The sequence below is a fragment of the Crocodylus porosus genome, unplaced genomic scaffold (genome assembly GCF_001723895.1).
Source record: "Crocodylus porosus isolate Cpor-Errol unplaced genomic scaffold, CroPor_comp1, whole genome shotgun sequence".
NCBI classification, from domain to species: domain Eukaryota; kingdom Metazoa; phylum Chordata; order Crocodylia; family Crocodylidae; genus Crocodylus; species Crocodylus porosus.
In genome coordinates, this window is record NW_017728914.1 from 28937243 (window position 1) to 28961267 (window position 24025).

At 39.9% G+C, this 24025-nt stretch overlaps 1 protein-coding gene across 4 annotated transcripts in view; it reads left to right on the forward strand.

Annotated features, from left to right (window-relative positions):
* Window positions 1-558: 558 nt before the first annotated feature.
* Window positions 559-24025, forward strand: part of PCBD2 (pterin-4 alpha-carbinolamine dehydratase 2) — a 30665-nt gene continuing 7198 nt past the window's right edge. The window contains exons 1-4 of one of the 4 annotated variants that reach the window (XM_019535107.1): window positions 559-750; window positions 5799-5944; window positions 6384-6430; window positions 8080-9473. In XM_019535107.1, coding sequence (XP_019390652.1) covers window positions 664-750; window positions 5799-5944; window positions 6384-6430; window positions 8080-8117 — 318 coding nt within the window. In that variant the 5' untranslated portion in view covers window positions 559-663 and the 3' untranslated portion in view covers window positions 8118-9473. Of the gene's footprint in view, window positions 751-5798; window positions 5945-6383; window positions 6431-8079; window positions 9474-14923; window positions 15011-24025 lie in introns of those variants that run through there. The other 3 variants (XM_019535106.1, XM_019535108.1, XM_019535109.1) reach the window with 3 other exon arrangements.

Genomic DNA, 24025 nt, shown 5'->3' on the forward strand with positions numbered 1-24025 from the left:
TTTCCCCTGTTTTTTTGCAATACCAGGTCAATGCATGGAGTGGATGGAGCACGCTCCGGTTCCACCACCCAATACCAAAAAAAACCTGCTCAATATAGACCTCCTATGGAGGACATATCAGAGACAATTACCCTGGGGAGCCTGTGCAATAGGACCTCACCAGAAGGTCAAGACCCCTTGCACACTCAAGCAGTGCCCCCAGTCTCCTCGTCCCACAGCTCTTGCATCCCTACAATAAAACTTGCGTGGGCCTCTGCTTGGTGCCCCTGAACGAGGGAGGGTGGTTCCGTGCTGCACCATCTGGGATAAAGCCTGGGTGGGGCTCTGCTTGCAGCTCCTGAGCGGGGGCAGGTAGTTGCGCCCTACACCCAGCCGTCCAACCGCAGCGCCCCCCCGCACGTGGCGGCTCCTTGCCCACGCCCGCTCTGACTTCCGGCTTCCCCGGCACCCGCTCGTATCCCATTGGCCGAGTCAGCGGGGCGGGCCGCTACCACTCCCAGGCAGGGGGGGCGGGGCTGTACCACTCTCTCACACGTTGTGGGCGGGGCTCGGCCTGTACCATTCCACTCCCGTGGCGCGGTGGTGGGACGCGGCTCCCACTCCTGGCGGTGCAGGCCCTAGCGAGCCTTCCCCCCCCCGCTCTCCGCGCGTGGTCGCGCCTGGATGCAGGGCGTGGGGTTTGCGCTGCGCCGGGCTCTGCTGGCGGCGGGACGGGGCCGGGGCCGCGGCGGCGGGAGCCGGGCCGCCATGGTGAGCGCGGGCGGGACCGGGTCGGGGCGGTCGAGGCGGATGTGAGGAGAGATGTCCGCCCCAGGCGGGCGGCGGCGGAGCCTCGTCGCGGGAGGTGCCAGACCCGCGCTTGCCCTTTGCTGAGGTGGCTCCTGCGCCCATGTCACAGATATGCAAGGTCGGAAGGGCCCTCAGTGCATCCCCGAGAAACAGACAGCCCCGCCCGGTGCACGTCCCGTCTCCTCTTGCAGGCCCCCCCCGTGGAAACCCACTCCATATTTTGGCTGCCCTCACCGTGAAGAAGTTCTCTTACCCGTTAACAAACCCCACAAAACCGACTGTCATCAGATCAGTTCACAACTCCTACGAATTTTTTTAAGTACTGCATTTGGGTCCTTTTCCTTTGCTTTTTGGTACTGGAAACGTTCGCGTTCGTTTCCAGGTTTGCCTCCAAATCCACCCGCTTTGGGCGGTGGGTGGTTGTGACAGGTGGCAGCCGATGAGGCGGCTCTCAAGCATCGGGGGCTGTCGGAGAGGAAGCCGTACGGGTTCCCTTCCTTTTATGTGGGTTCTGGATGGGCCAATTCGCTCTTATGCGATGACCCTTTTTATACCCAATATTTGTTGTCTGTGAGGACACTTCGCTCTCTTGGGACGGTGTGGTGGAAGCCTGCAGTTGGGTGCTCTGTGTGGCGCGTTGTGGGAGTGACGCGCACCGACATCTATCCATGCTCCTCGCTTGTTGTCTGTGACGTGTGTTGCTGTAGTCGCCATCCCCATTATGATAGTGCCCTGCGCTTGTGTGCACTGGCTGCTGTTGGTGAGCACCAAAATGGTCATGTAAAAGTGGTAGGCGTGGGTCTGGGGGTCCGTACAGTCAAGGTCTTGGAGCGTGTCCCTTTTTGTTACATTGTAAAATGGGTTCCCTTTGTGCAAATTCATATTATGGCCCATTTTCGAGGAACGCATGTACAGCATAAAGCGAGGGAAACCAGTAGTGTCAAAAACATTCTGACTTGTTTGGGTCTTTCAGATCTCTCTGCAACAGAAGAATGGCTTTATTATTTTTCATGGACCAGAAAAGACTGAACATTAAGAGCTGGCATTTTCTGAGGAATTGAATGAGGAGTACCTGTGTGATGGGGAAGCCCCCTCTTTCTGAGACCGCCCAACCCCTCCTCTGAGGCTTGAAATGCAAAGAGCCCCCAGGTTGAATCACTTACACCTAAAGTCCAGGTAGTTGCAGAATAGAGGAAGGCTGGCCGTGCACTTGTGCAATAGGTGCAGGTTGCTCGTGTTTGGACAAGACAATCCGTTGGGATTGTTATCTCATTATGCAGGTTTACACTTACCCACTATAAAAACTTATGGAGTCACTTCTCCCTTGCTTCACTTTGCCTTGGGGTTCCTGTCTGTCAGGGGACCAGCCTCCCCGGGCCGTGGGCAGTTTCAGTTGTATTGGCAGCCCAGCACTGGATGGCTCTAAAGAAGTGAGCATTGTCCTCTTGGGTGAGTTGCCCGAGCTTGCTTCTCATGAGCCAGCCTCATACGAGGAAGCCTTATTCTGAGCAAACCATGCCCGAGTTTGATTTTCATGAGGAAACTTCATAAGAGGAAGTGTTCTGGCTGCGCCCAGCTTTGGCTGCATGGGGAACTTCCAGGATGGGCTGTCTCTTCACCTGGAAGCAGGGAGATGCCCGAGGCTGTATGTGGAGCTGGCCACCTTGCTTCTGGTTGAGGAGCTAGTGTCACTTGCGAGAGCACACACCAACTGCAGATGTTTCCTCAGTCTGGCAAAAGGTTTCTAACCCTGAAAGCTTGCTAAGAAAAACTTTTCCAACTAGTTAAGTTGGTCTAATAAAAGATATTGGATTCACTCAAAGAATCTTGTCAGCCAGGAAAGTAAGTTTACTGTACAGACTTAGCCTTTTCCCTGTTATCCTTCACACAGGTGCCCTTCACATCCAAGCCAGCTGTTCCATCCCCTCGTTCCCAAAATGCTTATTTGAATGCAGAGTCCTCTATAAGGTGCTGCCTTGAAAAACACATTAGGAGTGTATTTGGCAGAGTAGTAGACCCCAAGTGGATATCAATGGGGGTACCGCGTGGACCCTGAACAAGCACCTCAAGCAGTCAGTCATTGAGTTATCTGTTTAACTTGTACATCTCAGCTTGGTTCCCCGCTCTGTTCTCCCAGGAGGCAAAAGTACTTGGCAGTTCAGGCTTTGTAGAGCATAGCGAGTCTGATTTTTATATCAAGGAGTAGATAGTCATATATGCAAGGTGAGACCTTTACTCTCCCCGCACCCACAAAAAAAAATTTGTAATATATGAGTCTGTTACAGGAGGTGAATGCTTTTGACTCTACCCCCTCTCTACCTTCTCTAGACTGCTTTCAAATAAATCTGCTGCTATTTATTAACTAGCTTCAGGGCCCATCTTATGTTATCAGTAAATCATGGGTCACTTGTCATCATTTTGTTGGCCAAGTCTTATATTTACAGTTTAGTGTCCATGCTGTGTTTGTTTTTGGTGAACTTTTCCACATTTTCAGTGGGGTTGAGCTGTGCTCCATTGCATGATATGACAGATGTGTGTGTCTGGAGCCTTGTGCTTCTCTCTTTTGCTTTAAAAATAGGTTAATGTATGCTGCATATGCTTTTTCTGCTGAACTTCTTCAGTCAGTAACAGTTTTATGTGTTGGCATGCGCATCTACAGAGCTTGGCCTTTACAAACACTTTATTCAGTGGCAAATGTGGTATTGCTTAGTGAGGACCAAGTTTGTGGCTAACAAAAATCTAGGGTTTTTTTGTTTTAAACCTGAATACCAAGGGGCTAATCTGAAGTCACTGGATAGACTCTTTGACTTCAGTGGGGTTTAGATCAGCCCCAAGAAAGCAACTGACATGTCCTAACTGGTTTAAAAATGACAATTTCCTCAACAACAACAAAGGGTACCCCTGGATCCCCATTTTGTGGTTTGTTGTTTTGAAAACCACTGAACAGAACTTTCTCAAGCTCTTCTCGGGGGGAGGACATGCATGACTAATTTCAGGCCAAAGACTAACTTTTGAGTGATCTATATGCATTTTAAAACCAGGTATAAAATACATTCTAATCCAGAAAAGTTGCTATAGCAGCACTAACACTATATTGGGACGTTTAATTTTTATATTAAAGCAGAGGAAACACTTTGCAGATTGGAGAGACAAAATTAAATTGAAACATTATTTTTCTGGTATTTAAAACTTCTCTGTTTTAAAAAAAAAGGACAAATCCAAACAAATCAAAATAGTTCTACATATAGATGTAGTTAGTACAATTGATTAAACTGTTCTTGTTCCTTTGCTGTCAGTTAAAATGTTTTTCTGCTTGGAGTTAAATAGCAGGTGCTACGTTGATACCTATATCTTTGTCTTTTTTAAGTGATGCACATATTTATTGTCGTTTTCTGTTGTAAGATCATTTGGAAATAAAGAGCAGGCTTTAAACCTCTTTTGTTTCTTAACCAGAATTAATTGAATTGCTTTTTGTTCTGATTTAATATATAGCACCATCTAGTGGTGAAGAGCTAACTTTTTTTATGCCTGAACCAACATACGGCATACACATGTATGTATTGGACTGAATTTGCAAAACATTGTTTATTGGTTTTACCTGTCAGCTTTGCCAAATGAGACCCAAATTCAGTGCGAGATCACAGCAACTGAAGTCTACGCAGACTGGCACTTCCAGAGTATTATTACTGCACATTTTAAAATTGTCAAAATAAATAGTTGAACAAATGCATATATATATTGTGTGGCGCTCTCAACATAAACGTTCTCTTGCAATGTTTGATAGAAACTATTTCATCTAATGTCAGTAAGATTTCACAAAATTATGTTGATTTAATAATACGACAGCATAAAGGCCACTTGAAGTATATAACTGGGAGTTTCTCCCTGATCTACCATTATATTTCTAATACGAGTTTAGGACAAACCAGTGATCAGAAACAGAGGGTTGGGTGTCTTTGGATCAAGTACAGTATTACATTAATAGCTCTGACCTTCTGGAAGGCAGGGTATTTTATATTTTCATGGAGAAAGTTAGCAAACATTTAAAACAGTCAACTGTCCTTCAGGTCTGATTCTAACCTCATGGTAATTTAGGATTTGTATTAGCAAAAAACTCAGGTTTCTGTTATGAATGCATTAAACATCTGGGTAGTCTCATTGGCTTCAATAGGACTTCTCATTAGCTGAAAGTTAAATGTGCTTAAGTACATTCCCAAATATGAGACTTTTTCTGAAAACAGGTAACCCTGTTTAATTTAGCTACTTTAGATTTATAGTGATGTGAGAGCACTTACCCTAATGCAGAACTTGTCAGTACTATCAGTGGAGTTTTTAATGCGGATTTGAGATACAATGGTGTATTTTATTTGGGAAACATATTTTTAATAACAGTTTAAATTCTTTTCTTCCTAATTTTTTAATTCTTTTTGGGCTTCTTAGGAGCTGTAAGATACAATGCTGATAATACATGGCAGGCTGTGGTTGCCTTTGTGCTTTCTAATTTAAAATTGATTTATGCTTGCTAACTTTCATTCAGTTTCATGTTTTTGTAAATTTAATTTAGCTTAGTATTTAAATGAGAGAAAATATCAGAACTGAGCTGTCAGGAATTATTTCAAACTTTACATCCTGTGCATAATTATCATAGGCCAAGTACACATGAGGCTAAATCATGCTACCTATGTCATGTATGCCTGTGGTCAGTAGTGCATACTTCATCACAATGCTAGAGTAAATTGCTGTCTCAGAGTTAGGTGTGAGTAGATAACTGAATTCACCAAACAGGTAGGTTTCTTGACTCCATTACCTGGGGAGTTATGCTATTCTATAAAACTATATAGTGCAAGGAAGCCCCATAATAAATTTTCCACTGATGGTAGCCAGAAGGATTACATTTCTGTAATGCATAGCTACAATTTAAGCACATGTTTGTTTTTTTGTATTGTTTAAGGAAAAGAGATGACATTAACCTTGGTTCTGGAATTTTTTTTTTCTTTCCCCCTTGATAGTCTTCACAATCACACTGGCGGACCACAGAGGAAAGGAATCAAGTTTTACTTGACCTCAAATCTTCAGGATGGTCTGAGTTAGGTGAAAGAGATGCCATCTACAAAGAATTCAATTTCAAAAATTTTAATCAGGTAACTATTCAAAGGTAAATTGATTGTTTTGCTTTGCATTATGATCTTAGTGGGGAAATATTCATATCCATGAACTTGGGAGTGTTTGCTTGAAGAAAAATCCTTTATCAATAGGAATTGTTTAGATGAAGATTACTGCCTGTTTTATTTCCCCTTTCCCAGGGGAGGGGGATATTTTTGCAAAAGTGACTTATTTCTAGCAAGATGCTCTTTTTCTTCTCCGCCACAATGCCCGAGGATGCTGGGTTGTGCCTACTGGACTTGTAGCATAAGGTATCTATTTATGTTTGTTGACAGTAACTTTGAAGGGCTGCCTAGCATGCTGTTTAGTTCTGTGGCTGTGGTATAATCCCGACAAGGCTGTAGGGGACCTTGGTGGTGAAATGTGACAATGATGGTGTGCAATGCTAGCTAACTTTTTGTTTTGTTTCAAATACTTTATTTGTCATAAAGGGGACACAAAGGAAATCGGCAGCATTGTTCCATGTCATACAGAACAGGTACAGCAGCACTGCTGTAAGGGTGCGTGCATGAAGACACGACTCCATTTTTCCTGAGTTGCACTTTCAGTCTGAAAGTTAATAATGGAGCAAAACAGCTTCAGACCAAGCAAACTATGGGGCAACAAAGGAGGGAAAAAAACCAGGCCAGAGTGCATATGAGACCTAGATGAGCTTCAGGGGAAGGGTGGGAGAATTAGAGAGTCAAAGGCAATGAGACATCGGCTCGGGGGCAAGCTGTGCTGCAAGTTTCGAAGTCTGAGTATTTGTGTTTGGAGCATTTCAGACCCCAATGTAATTAGAGAGCCTGTTGGCTGAGCACAAGTGGGAGTGCTTTTATTAAAGTTAGTATAAAATAGCCTTTGTAGACTGTAAGTAAGTTTAAATAAATCATTTGAATCAGACAGCTTTAAGGAACAGACCTGAAAAAATATGGACCAGAGAGACTGGAACACACACAGTCCAGCAAAAGAAATCTGGAAAATCCACCCTATTAGATCAGTGAAGGATACCAGGAGGGATTAAATTATTGACTTTTTTTTATAGGATTTATCCTCAGAATGTTACAGGGTAAAAGTTAGCTATTCATAAAGCTGCAATTTGGAGATATGAACAAACCAGGGTGGGGAGTCAGAATATGTATGTTATAGAGTACATTAAGCCTAAGACTGGGAGCAGTGTGGAGCAGAATATCCTGTTAGGTGCCCCTTCCTGTGTATCATCTTAAATATGGTCCTTTTTTGGAGTCAACTGCTCCAGGTGGCTGGAAGGGGTTGGCTGGAGTTCTTGCCATTTTTGTAGTCCTTAGAAGTATTAAGTCTGTATAAAACTGAATGCTGTTACCGTTGTGAGAAGGGTTGAAAATTGACTTCAGGATTCAGAATTTCCAGGTGGTGGCACATGGCACTTTCAGCTATGCCTTCCACTGAAGAAACACACAGGGGCCAAATTCTTTCTCCAGCTCTTATTGCAGTTCAGGGGGTTATTCAGCTGTATTTCACCCCTGAACATCTAAAAAAAATTGAGGCAGCTGCAGGGTACAACACCTTCCGTTTGAAATTTCAAACTGGAGAAACTGGTGATCTCTCAGCCATGGGAAATGACTTAGTGTGGGATTTCTGGCTAGAACACGCATGAATGTTTGCAGCTGGATTTAGAGAGCAAATGTTTATCTCCTGGGAAGTTGGTACAGAGGGTAAATTAAAAGTGTACCTGTTAGTTCATCTACTAGTCCAGGACCTATATTTACTAATGTCCTCATGCAGTACTTAGCAGGACTTCTCCAAAGCACTAAATACATATCACAGCTCTGGGAAACAAAGTGCTAAAATGGAGCTATATGCCTGCTTTGTAGTATGAGAGTTTTTCAGGCCTTTAATAAAAATGGACTTTTAGGTACAAGTTCTTTTATTTCTTGTAATAAATCTTCTGTTTACAGTTCTTAAAGTATGAGTATTTAGTAAAAGTCAGAGAGCTGAGAAATATAATTTCCTCAGTGATCTTCATCTTGCCCTTTTACAGATGGCATAAAATCAGGTGTGTAAAAAATCGAGTAGTTGAGCTGACATGAAAGGTATTTCAGATTTATGTTTTGCAGATGATATTGGTATGATTAATGTATTCATTGCCTTTTTTATTGCTTCTCACAGATAATGCGCACGATGCATGGAAAATTCTGTGGCTTTAAAATCTCTGCCAGGTTTACAAAGTCTATGTATGTCAACAGATGTTAAAAATATAAACACAACTTTTATTATAAAGTCGTGCAAATGTGTAGACATGAACTTGGTTTATGTATATTATTTTCAGCATGAGCATGAAATGAAACTTCTGTGAAATGAGAGTTATTTAGATTCCTGAAGCTTTCAGACTGAGATTAGCTTGGTTAAAAGCTATCAGAAATAGGCTGCCTTTTAAGTCACTGACAAACTAATGACACTTCTGGCTTGTAGAATTCTTTTATAAGGATTCATTTTAAACCCTCTATGGTGTTCGTTGTTTTGAAGTTAAATTTTCTAAAAATGGGCCTTTGGGTTGTTTTTTCCACCCCCCAAAATGAGTTGAAAAACGCTAGAAATATTTATAAAGTATGCTAATGAACATACTTTCTTTTGCCAACTATTTTTTCTTTTGTAGTTGCTCAGTGCACCCTAGATGTCCCTATCCTGGTTTGGATAGTGTTGATGTTCATAGTGTTCTAGGCTTCTTCATCCAATCCTGAAGGAAAAGCACATAATGTCCAGCACGGCTTGTTCCTCAGTCCTCAGCTGAGTAGCAGCTTTATCTTAAATGTCAGTTGTTCACCATGCCTTTGATTGTGTTCACTTACTGCCCAGGTTATAAAAAAACACCAGCCAGATGCAGACAGCCACATTTTCTTTTTTAGTCTGTAGGGTGATGGTGAGCTGCTTTAAAAGTCCTTCTTTTAAAGACTTTCCTGGACCCCACACCTCAGTATAGCTGCTCTAAAATGGTGATTGTGCTCTATCACCAGCACCTTTCAATTAATCCTTGGTTGTAACACTTGCCAAACAAATACTATAATGAAATTTTGGTTCTATATGTCTGCACTGCCACCTAACCTAGGATTTGTGAGCTTCTGTCTTCAGATATGCAGGCCTCTGTGTGCTGAGTTGAAGGACTCCACTAAATTAGTCAGTAGAAGGAACTGAGACCACATTTTGCTATGTGTTGTCCAGTCACAGGCAAAGATGTCCCTCTCTGGAGAGCTGGAACCTCAAAACGTGACTCCTACCACTTTCATCCCCATGCACAAATCCTTCTACCATACTGAGATCCTTCTCAACTTTTTGGGGGGATCCTTCCTAGAGAAAGGTTCTGACTCTGGGACTGAAGCATAAGAAATTTTAGTACCAAACTATTTAACAGTGACTCTCAAAGTCCTGTAACAGCTCTAGAAGCAGATTGCCCACCATGTGCCCTCACATGAATGAAATAGCAACAGTGCAGCCTGCTGCACTGTTTCTTACTGGGTTCACAGATATATTTTCTACAAATAAAGTTCTTTGTTAGCTGACAAGACGACAAACCCAAGGTTGTGACTCCTTGTCCGCCTGTGGCATCCCTCTGTTCTACCTGTGTCCTCTTTGCGTGAATTGACAGGGGACAGATGGTAGTAAGAACCTTACCTAAGAGCGGTGAATGGAGGCATGTTAGAAAGAATGAATAAAGAAGAAATGAAGTCATGTGGCTTTCAGTGCATTCTGTATTATGAAAAGAGAGAGTGGCTCAAAACCTGTTAATGAGTCAGAAATTTCTGTGCAACAGATACCAAAACAAAATGTTCCTTGCTCACGTATAGAGCAGCCAACCTGTTTCCACTCGCCAAAGCAAAACCTGGAGGTGAGGAGAGTTATGGAAGTAGGCTCAGTGATGCGGGGGCTGAGTAGTGATGTTAGTTAATATATATTTTCATTTGCAGAAATTTCTGGCAAGAATTTTGAAAAGTTGGTGGTCTAGAGAAGGTAATATCTGCCAGTTCTCTTGGAATTCCTGTCCTCTGAAGTGTTTGAGGAACTAATCGCACAAAACAGTGGTCACATAACTGCAGTCTTCCTGAGAAATATGTAACCTACTGTTTTTATGAACAACATCTAGAATTAGTAAGAATTAAAAGAGGCTTGAGGGGATATGTTTAGGTTTGTTTTGTGTACAGCCATTTTCACTCATTTCTTGTTTATTTGGTATATTTCCTTCTTTTTTGTGGTTTCGCTGAATAGCAAAATCGGGGTGGGAGGGAGGTGAGATTTAGAAGGATGTGGCTGAAAACCACCAGGGTTGTCATGGCCACTCTGGTGTCAGGTTTAATGCTTATAGCTACTTTTTCTTATTCTCATTTTAAAAATTTCTTTCTATTTTAATTTCACGATGGTGGTGTTCCTTAAACTTGATAGGACAGTTTTTAATCCAGCATACTGTTTCTGCAGAGGTGAAGTATATGCTTCTGCTCATAAGAAGACATTGACAATAGATTTATGTGCTTTACAAGAGGCTTTTTTTTAATAAATCATGTCTTAAATACAGAGCGCTCTGTTTAAAAACGATTAAGTCTGATGGAAGAAGACATGCCTAACAGTACTTTGGGGCTCATGGATAGCAAGAAAAGTAGCAAATTTGTTTTGCTGATAGTGCAAAATCTTGTTTTTCTGAGCAGTTGTTTAAAGGAGACTTGCAGAGCTTTTGAAGAGTTATTTCATAGGAAATTAAATCATTCAAGTTCTTACACTGCATTTTTCTGTTTGCCAACTCTCCTCCTCCAGACCTGTAATAACATGACAAAAATCTCAGAGAGTGTCTACTGGAGCAGACTGTTTTCTCGGTTACATATGTCCCATATGAATTTCCAGTTACTCTGCTTTAGCTATGGTACAACATATTCACTTTAGCTTTTTATAACTGATTGTCCCTGTTATACATGGAGTACCAGTGGCTTATATATCAAAACTAACTTACTAGGATTTGTGGTGAATGGTCTTTATTTGTTTTAATCTTCTTACTTGGTGACAATCCCTTGGCATGAATCCTTTTTTGTAGGTTCGTTCACCTTGATTAATGACCATGAAGAACTTCACAAACTTTTCAAATCCCTTGAAACTGGGATAGGTGGGACACACTTTTTTGTGAATTAGTGCTGTTTTGGTTGTTGCAGTCACTTCAGCTTAGTTTAACTCATTGCATAGCAGGGGCAAATGCTCCTGAACTTAATTTGTGTCAATGCTTCCTCCCCCCCCCCCAATTTCTTGGCACATCAGTTTGTCTTCTGTATTGATCAAAGGTTGGGAAATTTGTTTTTATGTTCATTGCCAGAGTCTTTCGTAGCTGTTTTACGTACTTAATCTTTTGGCTATTTGGCTGAAATACGTCCACGCCTTTTATGTATTGAAAACATAATATCGTTTAACTTACAATCGTAGGGTTAAAATTAATTTTACGTAAAATATTCAGTTGTGGACCACATCTCCAGCTTTTTATATGCCACAATGGTCTTGTTTTTTTCCCCTTCCATTGTCTGATAGTGAGGTCATTTTTAGTCCTCTGAGAAACTTTATTCCCAGCCAGATGCGGCCCATATATTAAAAGTAGCACCTGTGGCTAATATCACAGCAGCTTACCATAAATTTACATGGTAACTAGGATTATATCTGTCAAGACTGTTAAAAAATGTCTAGATTTAATTTGATTTCCAGTATTGAAGGAGCTCTCCAACATTTTGCTTCATAACTATATTTTAAAAGTTAAAATCACTCCATTGTTAAGTTTTATAGCACTCCCAGTGCCCATTAAGTTGATTTGTTAAATGGAGGTCAGAGTAAAGCAACTTGGCTACATTAGGATCGGAAACCAACCCATTTGTGACAAATTTAGTCCTCGCGTGTGAATCTTCTCAAAGCCTCAGCACTGATTGGTTTCAGGTGTAGCTCATGTCAGTTGTGTTTAACCTCAAAGAATGAGCAATGTGAGTCCATTATTGTCAGTTTTGCTAATCAGAAGACAAACCAATTTTCATTTATTTGGCGGGTTAACTATTTTAATGCATAACTCTTGACTGCTTGCCTCTCTGTTGGACTTTTGCTTTCAATTGCCTCTTGAAAGAGAAGAATGGGTTTTATATCCACCTAGGTAGGTGCTGTTTTTCATATAGTCTTTCCCAAACCGCTTCATTTCCCATTATCCTTTTGAGTCCTCTCCCATATGCTATGATTTGTGCACCTGCAAAGTTATGAAAGTATTTCTTTTGGTAGTTACGTTGTTCACTAACTTCCCTGCATTTACGAATACAATAGCTGATTTACTATAAATCAGAATTATTTATGAGTGGGTTTACAGAGTTGAGAAAAATCTTTGTATTTGAAAATAAAGCGTAGATATTGAATTGCGGGTCTATCTGCCTGTTGACATTTTTCTTTATTAGAAACGGATAGTAACATTTTCAGGACTCGCAGAGATTAAGTCTCAGGCCAAAATTGTTTGAGTGAACTGATTCAACAGTTTCAAAACTTAGCATAGTAAAAATATATTATTCCTGTATGATCACACCTTCCTTAAGTTTATGCTCCTGATTGACTTAGTAAATAACACTCTTGCCTCTGAGTTAGGAGGTCGTAGGGTCAAGTTCCAGCTGTGGGACCTGGACACATTCCATCTACCCACATCCTAGTATGGCATTAGGTCTGGAAAGCTGGAGCGCTGAACTTTTGGATGAAAATTAAATGGTGGTTCTCGGGAGATTATTCATCTGAAAGTTTAAGACTTGCCTCCCTGACTTTTAAAAATGGAAGAGATGACAGTAGTGTCCTGGTCAGAATATTCTGTTTCCAGGAACACTGTCATTCAACTGGCAGTAGTAGTATCCTTCTGATGAGAAATAGTGCAAAGCTGTACAGGGGTGGTGTGCTGGCAGCTTTCCATCGGTTTTCTGCCAGACAAAATTTAACCCTTTGGTGTTGGGCAGTGACAAGTACTTTTATTTATTATTTACGGGTGGCCGATGCGATCGGTTCCCATGTCACACGCACAGTGAAGACCATCTCTTCCAAAATGTTTTCAGTTTAACTTTTTAAACTTCTTCCCCCTTCCTTTTAAATAATCATATATAAACAACTTCCTGTCTCCCCTTAACTCTTCAACCTCCTGGAATTCCATCTTCAAAACTCTAGCCCTTGTAACAGATAGAAAACCACAACCGGGTTTTGGCCAGGCAGATGGTAGGTTGTGATTGCTGCTACCAAGCAGCTAAGAACTATGTCTTCCAGCCCAACTCATTCATTTGTATCATCCACTTGATATGTCTTATATTTTAGATTGCTGGCACTCTGTACAGCATCCAGCACTGGTTTATCAACTTTGGGTCCTCCTGCAATAATAGTAATAGTGCACTATAAACGCGTGTTAAAAATGATGCTACAGCAGTTATGTTAAAATGAAGCATATATATTGAAGACTTGGGACAAACTTCTGCATTTCACTTTCCTTGGGTAGGAATGTTACATGCTGCTCAATTCTGTTTATTAGGTTAAAATAATATAGGCTTTTCTTTTTTAAAAAGTATGTTTTGTAAGTGTTGGGAAAGGCTTGCCTGACCCCCACACTTGGCAGGTAAAGTGTAGGAGGTAAAGGTTTTGATTTTTCAGTGACACTAAGCACAGGTTCATCTCAGTTTGGTTTTGCTTAAGATTCAATGGTGATTTAGAGCTTAGATTATGACAGATACAGGAGGTCTTTGCTGCTTCCTTTTCTTCTCTTCCAGGGTCAGAGGATTATTACATAAATAACAAAAGAATAATGTACTTCCAAGCAGGGAGAGGTCTTGCTGGCATTTCTGTGCATGCTACAGTAGAGTTAGACCTGTGTTATCCAGAGTAAAGAGACCAAGAAACTGTCTGAGTGACTGTTTGTCTGTTCTCCAGTTGCACAAATACATGTCTTGGATGGTTAGTGTAGAGCTATTATCACTTACGTAAACATTATTATATGAGCATCTATCTAGGACTGTGTTAATCTATTAATCTCGAAGGATTGTCTCCAGTGGTTTAATTTGAAGTAGTAAAATAGGCCTGTAAGGATGCTTTTAATTCCTCACAGGGGTTTATTAGATTTAAAAAAAAAAGTGGAAGTGCCCCATGTCTTGAAACTGTATATATTCTGTACATGCATTTTATTGATGTGTCACTGCATATGATATAACGGTGTTTTATAAGGGAAATGGTTACAGAGGCAAGACTACCATTTAATCCTACCATTAGTCTCCAGATATCTTCGTGTTGTTCATAATTTTAACGAATATTTGGCATCCTCCTGTGTTTGTTAAACCAGTATTAACAAATACTGGGACAGTGTTGCATTCAGTTGGATTGCTTCAATGAGGGAGGTTTATTCAGCCTGTGTCATAAATTTTATCTTAATTCAGAATCATTTTTAAACTTCCTTGAATTATTAGGTAGCATTATAGGAGTAGGAAGATACTAATTTCAGTGCAGATAGACAGTTTTCTCTAGCTTGATTGCATTTAATCTCTTGCATACCCTTGCTTTTGGAATGGTGAATGTGATCAAATTTTTAAAAACTGTAAATAGCATTTTACACTTGTAGCTTCCCCTACCCACCCCCAGAGCATAAGGAAAAGCCATGTTAAGGGATATTATACTCTGCAATTGTAATTAAACATGGATTCTGGCTAGTAAAAAGTACAAAATTTAAAAAAAAATTACAATGCACCTATTTAAAAATTAACCATTACTTGCCAAAAGCACATCAAACCCACTTAGCGGACATCCGTTAATCCAGCGGTTAGCTGTTTCAGGCTTTAATGCACACTGTTTTACACGTTAACGGTTTTGAAGTTCCAGGCCAAAGCTGACCTTTCACATCTGCTCCTTTCACAGTAGGAATCTCCACTTACTGCTTCCTGTCAGAATGGATTAGAGTGACAAAGTGCAGGGCTTGCGCTGGCTGCAGTTTCGTTTTTGATCAGAATTATTTCTTTCACAAACAATCACATTTGCTAAAATGTTACATCTGCTCTAAAAAACCACTGGCAGACCCACAGTTTATCAGTGTGATGTGAGTATAATTTTTCATTCGTCTTTCATAAAGCTGTAAACCAGCTTTAAATGTGTTTGGGGGACTTTCGCTCCCCCTCCTGTCCATTTGCCATTTTCTTCTTTTAATTTTGTTGGGTTCAGATGTAAACTCGCTTATGTCTCGGAATAACATGAAACTGACTGTGAAGCCTTTGAGGGATTTGCTTTGGGGAAGGGTGGACTGGTCAGTTAGGAACATTGTTCTAATTTTTGGCCCTGTCCTCTGAGGTGCTGAGTACCCTCAACTTGACGTTAACTTCAGCAGGAGTTGAAGGCATTATGCCTCTTGGCGTGCACTTATTTATTTTATGCTTCATGCAGAAGTGTTCTTGTCCTTGGATTTGGAGGGGTGTGATTGAATCTAGACTAGTGCTAGTTTAAAAAAATAGTTTTTATTTTATCAGGATGTACATTGTTAGAGGAATTCCTGTCACCTGGTGGAAGTGGACAGTTGGAGGTAGCAGGCAAAAACATTGCTTGCTTTACAAGCCTACGTTGTTAGTTATGCAGACTTCTTTTAAGTATCCACTCTAATAAAAATAATAGCCATATATAAAAGTTAATCTTTGGTACAAAGGATTGTATTTTATCTCGTGTATGTTGTACATGTGGATTTTTTTTTAATACGTAGTTTGAGATCCACTGCAAAATGAAAATCAGTATTCACTGTTTGTGAGCTGCACCTATTTCCGGCGTGAATCTGTTTGTAAAATGGTGTATTTGTGTGAGCAGACAGGCAAAAAAGATACTTGCCAAAAAAAAAAAGAGGAATATTATATCTATTCTCCTGATGAGCAATGTATGTATTTCAAATGGGCTGACTATCTCCCAGAATATTATATGTTACATCTGCTCTTTGGCACTTAGTCATAGACCTTGAGCACACCAAGAGTTGTTTGAGGCAGCTTAAAATGTTAAGTATAGGTCATGTACCATTATCCCAAGCATTACTTAATAAAATTAATCTATTTTTCTTTTTAATAATGTGCTTAACGTAGCACTCTTGCTGCTCATTTCTCTGTTGCTAGCCTCATTTGAGCAATTGCTCTAAATATGAAGATTAGCAAATAAATTACCTGGAATTATATTTAATACTGATTGCATAATTTGCTGCATAAAGCAAATTGGAACTTGCTTTTAAGAGACGCAGACTGTCTAAACATAACAGGGCTTTTTAAAAAGTCTTTTTCTTTCTCTGCTTCCTCCATGCTTTCTAGGAAGATGGGCCTTGTCTCCCTATTCTGCTTTGAAAGGATTCAGTGGAAACTTCAAATAAGAAATCTATTACAGTAAATGCTTTATCTTGAAATTTTTTGTTTTTATCCTTGGATACAGATCATGGACATTAATAACCCTGGCTCAGACCAAGCTGACCTTAAAATGATGATGGTCCTCTGTAACATTTTTCTTAAATGGTATTAATATTTCAGAAACAATAATTCTATATAAATCTGCCCAAGTCTCAGTATGAAAGTGTGTACAGATTAACCACACTTGGTGGGAAGAAAGTTCTCCCTAACTGGATCTGCAGTTCTTGTTCCTCACCCCTGACCATTTTATAATTTCTAACCTTTTCCTCTGTGACACATTTGAATGATTGATTATGAGGTGTGTCTTGTTAGTTTGTTTGCTCTTGTTTTAAAAGCAATCAAAGAAAAAAGTGACAGTAAGAAGATCCCTGATGATGATGATGGTGATAAATGTCTACTGCTGCTGCTTTTGATCCATCATAAGGTGATGGTTTTCTATTTACCCTTTGATATCTTCTTAGGATCATAGATGGCAGAGACTTAAAAGATCATCAAAGGCAAGGTATAATTTCCTCTTTAGGAAAGAATATTTTGGATATTAAACTGGTATCACATGTAATCTTGCCAACAGAAGAGGTTTGTATTGGTGTTGCTTATGTCATCAATTAATTATATGGCAGGTTCAGTTCATTTTTATAGTCAAAGAATGAAATCCATTCTGTGGTCTGCAAATGAAAAATAATCATTTAGGAAGAAGCAGAATTTTATTTTTTGCCCCTAAGTTGGTTTTGCGGGGGGGGGCAGGCATTTGTCAGAGATGGCATAAGATAACTAATGTATTTCTCAGGGGTTTTTTTCTCTGTTTAATTTAGATGCCAGTTTAGAAAAGATGCCTATTCAGAAAACACCCTTTAAGTTCTATTAAAGATTTTGAGTGCATGCCTGCAGTTAAGCATTTGCTTAAGTGCTTTTCTGAACTGGTTCATTATGGAGTACTTGTGTAGCCCTGGGCTAGGATATAGCTATACATGCTCAAGGGCATTTAACATCCAGAACACTGTACCGTACAAAGCATCAAGGTGAGTACAGTAAGTTAATGGAGGATTCAGGTGTATAAAACTGAAAAGGTTTGGAACGGGGCCAAAATGCATTTTATGACTGGTTTTATTTTCTATAGTTTTTTGTTTGAGAGTTTATTACCGTATGTCCAGTGTTTTGATTTGCTGGACTCTGCATTTGTTTTAACAAGTCAAATTATCATTGTCCTTTCAGTTGCACAGCAAATAGAGTTTATTATTTTAAGTGACTGATTGCTTTAACAGGTGCTCAGTTAATGAGGGCTTCATTGTATTATTTAATGTTTTTTGGTTGGCTGCAAAAAGCCTATTTCAAAAAAAAAAAGTTCTATTTCTTTGAATGGGTATTTTATCTGGCCTAAACTTTCTGTGTGAAGCCCTTGTTTTTTCATTTTTGAGCACAAAGTGCGTTAAAAAAACTGTTTAGGAGGTAGAAGGGGAAAGTCCATTTCCTGTCATAGCTGGGACAATTTCCTCTGTGTCTCTGTTCAGATATGGAACCTCTTCATTCTCTTTTCCATTTTTTTCTTTATGGCGTGCATGTTAAAAAAATATTAGTAACAGAAAAATGCAGCTTAGTACAAATATTGTACAAATCTTTGAAGGCTTCAAATACTTTGAAGTTTGACTAACCGTCATTTTGAAAAAAAATTGCATAGAAATGGTACTGTACTGTTGTGCATTTAAACGTTGGGCAAGGGTTGCTTTCTAAATATTAGTACCTGTTTCTATGTGAAATTATCAATTGCAGATAATACTCGTGGGAATACTTTCTAAGCTCGCGTACGTTTACCTTTCTGAAGTTTGTTACTAAGACTGCTTGTGTGGGATTCAGTAATCAATCTCTTGGTATAATACTGTTCAATCAGAACTTTCTTTCTTTCTTGAATTAACCCTTTGCTTTAGACAAAGTGATTCTTCTAATTCAATTTGCTGTATTACTGAGCCCCAGGTTACAGTGCAAAGCTGAATGTTCCTTTTTTAGGAATTTTTTTGTAGGGCCATTAGTAAAAGCAGCAAAGTGAAGATGGCTACATGCGGCATTTTTGTCAATTCTTAAGATTTGTCTGGGGAGATTAGAATAGACTACAAAGCAGACGGCACAATTGCAGGGAGGACATTATTGAGGAGCAGTGTCATTTTGTTCTGTGGGGTTGTGTTGTGATTTTTGTGATTCCACTCTATTTCAGGGATCTTGCATCTTTTTTAGTAGTCTTTATGGTAAAGGTAAGTAGTCTAGTCTGCCTGTGTAAGCAAACCAATATGCATTCTAGAAAAGTGTATCAGAGCAGATAGTTGGCAGGGACAAAAGCTTGTAAAGCAAAGCACTTCCTAGCGGAGCATGAAGAACTTTAAAATTTCTTGGCAACAGCAGAAAGTAGTTTTCCTTGGTTTTTTCTTTCCTTTCTTTTTTTTTCATGTCAGTTTAAAACAATGGTTTGGTCTTCTCATTTCTATCCAGGTGTATAAAAAATGATGGGATAGGTGTTTTGTTTGGATGCAATACCCTTTTGTTGAATGATGTGGATGTTACCTGCTGCCTGCACGTGACTTTTCGTTGTACTCTCACTGCAGTAAAAAACAAATGGGAAGAGGATCCTCGAGTAACATTGTGGTTTGGAAGGTGACAAAGGACGGTATAACTGATGTCCTGCATCCCACTGCATGACCATGTGCAACATCAGTTCCAAGGAAAAATATACGTTTTGTAGGGCCAAATCCAGGAGCCTGAGAGAGTGTAAGTGGGCAGCAAGTCCAAATGTGAGGTCAGCAGTAGTGCAAACTGCCCACGTTTGAATTTCTGGGAGAGTGCAAAAGAGGAATATAATTTATAACTTAGGAAATAGTAGGAGGGAGGTGCAAGCAGCAAAACAACTAAGGGAAGAGTCTCTTCCTTCTTGCGTCCTGTCACCATGTTCAGATTTGGGTCCAGAAATGGGTACATACTATTATTGCTGTAGCCTTAGCAAAGTCCTTGTTGGTGCATGGTTCCTTTAAGGTGGGCAGGCAGTAGGTGTTCTGTAGTCTGAAAGCTTCCTCCATATTCACACATGGTGTTCTCATTGATAGAGCATCCCCACGGTTGCACGTTAACTTTAGTCTTACTGACCACCATTCAGCGTCTGTTCAACTTTATGTTGGCCAGTCAATCTGCGTGCCTGCAGGGAGATATTTGGCTGTTTCGCTATGCATCCTAATTCCCTCCGGAATCATCTCTAGTTGTGATTGCCACATTTTTATACGTGTAGCTGTCAGTGTTTCAGTTGGTGGCTTCACTATAGAGAGCTTTTCCATGATTTTAATCTTCTAGAAGCTGCAGTGTGGCCATGTAGTGGGTGCCTCTTGTCTCCGATCTGCAGGGTACATTCTATTTTGCTTGCTACTGCTCTCCCGATATATATATGTTGGTGCAGTTCTGGGAAGTAGAAGAGGGAAGAGTGAAATGCAGCTTTATCTGTGTACCTTTGTTAGCTGTTTTTTCTATAACACCCTTTTATTGGTTGTGATGACTTTCTTGGCACAAATGTTCCTGATTTCAGGTTTCACTGAACGCCAAATGGAGCAAACTCTACTTGCACCTGCTTTCTGACAACTTACCCCACAGTTTAGATTTGTGCTAAACTTGGCAGGCAATGCCTTTGATTCTAACATATCTCAGAAAATTGCATTTTCAGTAACTTTAGAAATACATAGCTTCTAACACTCACCTGGTTCATACTGGACTTCATGAATCCAATCTTTTCTTCACTTTATTTTTTTTCCCCAAGGACAGAATTCTTTAAATTGCCTTCAGTCTGCTGCAGCTCCTGATATTAGACTGGTACCTGTGTGTGAAAACTTCCCAGTGTAAGAAAGGCCATACCTCTAAGCTGCAATTCTGTTTGCCTGCATTTATTCTTCGTGTTCTTAAAATTGGTAAATCGTATGACAATAAACAGAAATACCCTCGGTGAAGAGGGAAGGGGAAACTGTTGTTTATCTGGTCAGGTGGTTTAGATTAGCGGTGATGCTGGTCTGTATTATGTTACTTTAAATCATAGTGTCCCAACAGGACATAAATTATGAAGATTGTTACAGTATGTTTCATCCAATGTAAGATCAACAAATTGGAATAATTTTTTATAGGAAAATCACAGTGCGTTGGCAAGGTTATTGTTGAAGAATTTAATTTAACTTGAGCTTTGCTCACACTATTTCTTAATATATAAAAACTATTTGCATAATGTATGAAGTGTAAACATTTTGAGAATCAAAGGCAAGAATGCCTTTTCCAAGATTACATAGAGTGGCAAACGACTTAGAATAGATCAGTGTTTGTGCTTTTGCTGTCAAAATGTTTGATATAGAACTGGCTAGCTAGTTTCTTCACTGACATAGTTGTAAACAAGTGTTGCAAGACAGAGACAGCCTCTTGTGGAATAAAGCATAGAGGTTTTCACATGCTCTGGAAGCTGTAACACCACGTGGAGTGGAGCGTTAACTGCTGTAATGTGAATTAATGAGTAACTTTCAGAACAAAACAAGAGGCTTCAAATTACGTGCAAGTGGGATGAGAAGATCAGGGTGGAAAAAATCTTAGCAGCTAGTCCATATTTGCTTTGTAATGGAATATTCTGAATTTGGATGAACATAAGACAAGCAATTGCGGCTAAGGTTGTATTGATGTTTCTTTAGGTAGTCTAATAAAAACAAACATTGTCTCTTCGTGTTGATTTTATGCAATACCCCATCAGTTTCCTTTCTCAGGACTTTTTTGGAGTTATGAACGTAATTTTCCAAAGCAATGAGCAAAGCTTGGCAGATGGCGACTTGAGGATGGTTGGCATTTTGCTGATTCAAGCCCTAAGTATCAAGGTGATGCTGTAGGAACAGTCTACAGTTGTTAGGAGCTGCAGAGGTTCTGGCCTCTGTCATCCCATTGATTAGTCACTTCCAGGGATTATTATCGTTCCCAGGTCTGGGCCAGAATGTGGAAGCAGGGAGAGGCTCCAGCTTGTGTAGCTTGGTCTTCACGGACTACTTGCAGTGAGTGAAGTGTGTTCCCTCCACAAACAGTGCCCTTTCTGTAGCTGCTGTTGCCAGTCTGACGATATTGTCCTTATCTTCGTATAGGTCAAGGCATCAGCAACTGCATTTCCATCTAGAATGCCCCAAAGCAGATGAGATTTCCTATATAGCATAGCCTGCAAAGCCAGGAGAGAGCGAGTTTGCTGCTTGAGGTACTTCATTTCATGAGCAGCTTCCAGGAAGGAGTCAACTTAACCTACTGACTGGCTGCACGGTGGCCTGCCTTGGTCACTTTTCCAGAGAGCTTTCCCACCGTTCTTGGAAAGATTGTAAAAAGCAAAACAGGAAACTATTTTTCATGGCTCATACATAAACCCAAATAAATGTCAGGAAAGGAGACTGAAAGCTGCTCTCTAGTGCCACATCTGTCTAATATACGTGGGAGACTGATAATATAGTAATGGGTGCAAGAGAGACTCTGAAGAGAGGGGAGTAGAGTTGATAATGAGTACCTCAGAGAATCTTTTCTTTACCATTTTGAACATTGGTTGAATTCTTAGACTTTTTTTTTTTTTTTTAAATTAACTTAGCTTTTAGGGTTAAATGCAATGAAGTTCTGCAGTTTGGAACTGAGGTCTAATGATATGGAATTGGCTTTATAATTATAGTAACATAAGAATTCAAGCTGCATGAAAGATAAACGGGAAAAAGGCAACATACAGTAAGTACGTCATGATGCTATTTTATTGTAGGATGTAAATGGGAAAGTGCTAAGCCTTATATATCCTAAAGCGAAACTTCAGTTATCAGCTACTGAAGTGCCTCCCAACAATAATGGGGAATGATACGCAGTGTTTTTTATTGTGTAGTAATGGTACAAAGACAGGTAGCCTCTATACTGCATAAGGTCAAAGTTAATACCGTCTCTAGTATTATAGTGACGGATTGGAAACAAAATCCTTAATATACTTGTGATTACCATATGTTTTCATTGGATAAATGTCTGAAGGATTTAAAACGCTCTGAAGTTCATAACCTGTGCATTTTAAAACAAATAAATAAAATGCTTATTAAGTTTTTGGGCCTTGGGGCCATTTTTCTTGAGGATCCCTACCTTTGGAGTAAAGCACTGTCAGATGCTTTGTTCTTGAGATATATTATGATCATCCATCACTGGGGACTCACCCTGCAGTGATATATTAGTGCAACACTTGAACCTGCACTGCTTTGATGTATTACTCATCAAGATGATGTTGGCAAGCGTTGCACAAAGGGAGCATGTTTAAAAAGTATTAAGATGAATTGATTCGTTGCTTAAGATGTGTGAAAGGAAGAATAATAGCAGATTAGCTGAAGGCCTCTGCAAGCCTCCCCAAGCTGTTAAGTGTTGTATGGTGCAAAGAGATGGATGGAATTTCATCTTTCCATACCTTTCTGAAAGCTAAGCACATCAGCCTGTTTTTACCATTCTCAAGAAACACAAATTGCAACGAGTCATGTTTAGTGATGGCATGTTGCGCTGCTTTAAAAGCACTAGCTGAGCTAGGTATGCCAGGTGAGCTTTCATAAGTCTCCGCCCTCCTTTTTACCTTTCAGTATAACTACATCTTCTAGGAGTAGCTTTACAGAAGAATTCTTTTCCCCATGACAGACATGACAAAGCTGGCAGCACCAAGGAAATGAATCTTTACTTTAGAAATTACAGCTGAGCTGTAACTGCAGCATCAGTAGGTTTAGTTCTTTCTTTTCAGCCTCTTAAAAGATAGAAATGGAAAAAGTCTTTCTGACCATTCAGCCCAGCTCTCTGCCCAGGCAGGACTGTTCTGTCCAGTCTGTTTCCTTGTGGTGTTTCCACCGTGTTTGAGGTAATGGGGTTTTCATTGGTTCACTGGGTTTTTTTCCCCATGACTTAAGAATGTGATTAAATATTTCAAGGGGTTTATTTCTAAATTTTTTTTGAGTCAAAATGATTGAATTATTTTACTACAGAGAATTAATTATCTAAAATACATTCAAAGTTTCCAGTAGAAAAGGACCAGACTGTTTTGGAGTCTTTAACATATTTATCTTCAAAACATCCCATGTGAGGGAGTGAAGTGTTGCTTATCTACCTTGCCTTTAAAATAGCAGTATATAGTTGCTAAAATGCCTAGAGTGTTTTATTTTTCTTTTGCAAATTAAGAACTGAAAGTGCTCTCTTTTGTGGCTAAAGCTGTTACAAACAATACTATTAAGGTCAAGGCCATGTTCAGACTTACTGGCATAAGAAAACACGTGTGCCCTGCACTGGGGAATGTTTGGCTGTCAGATAAACTATATCCACCAATACCCAGTGACAATGCTATCATGTGACATATGCTTGACAATGATCTTGCACTGCAGACCGTTTAATAATTTTCATTATTTTTAATTAAGGTTGAAGAAGTGCAGACTCCAACTCCAATTAAGGTTGGTTGTGTTGCCGGAATGTGGTAATTACTTTAATTGATCACAAGATAGTTTCCTTGATCACCAATTAGATTAAATTACTGATCATGTTTCAAGACGTGAAGAAATGTCCAAACTGATTATGTAATAGTGTTTTCATATCTAATCAAACCTAAATATCTTTTCCTTCTAGAGCCACTTGTGTTTTCTAAGAGTAAGGTTATGGCTCTACAA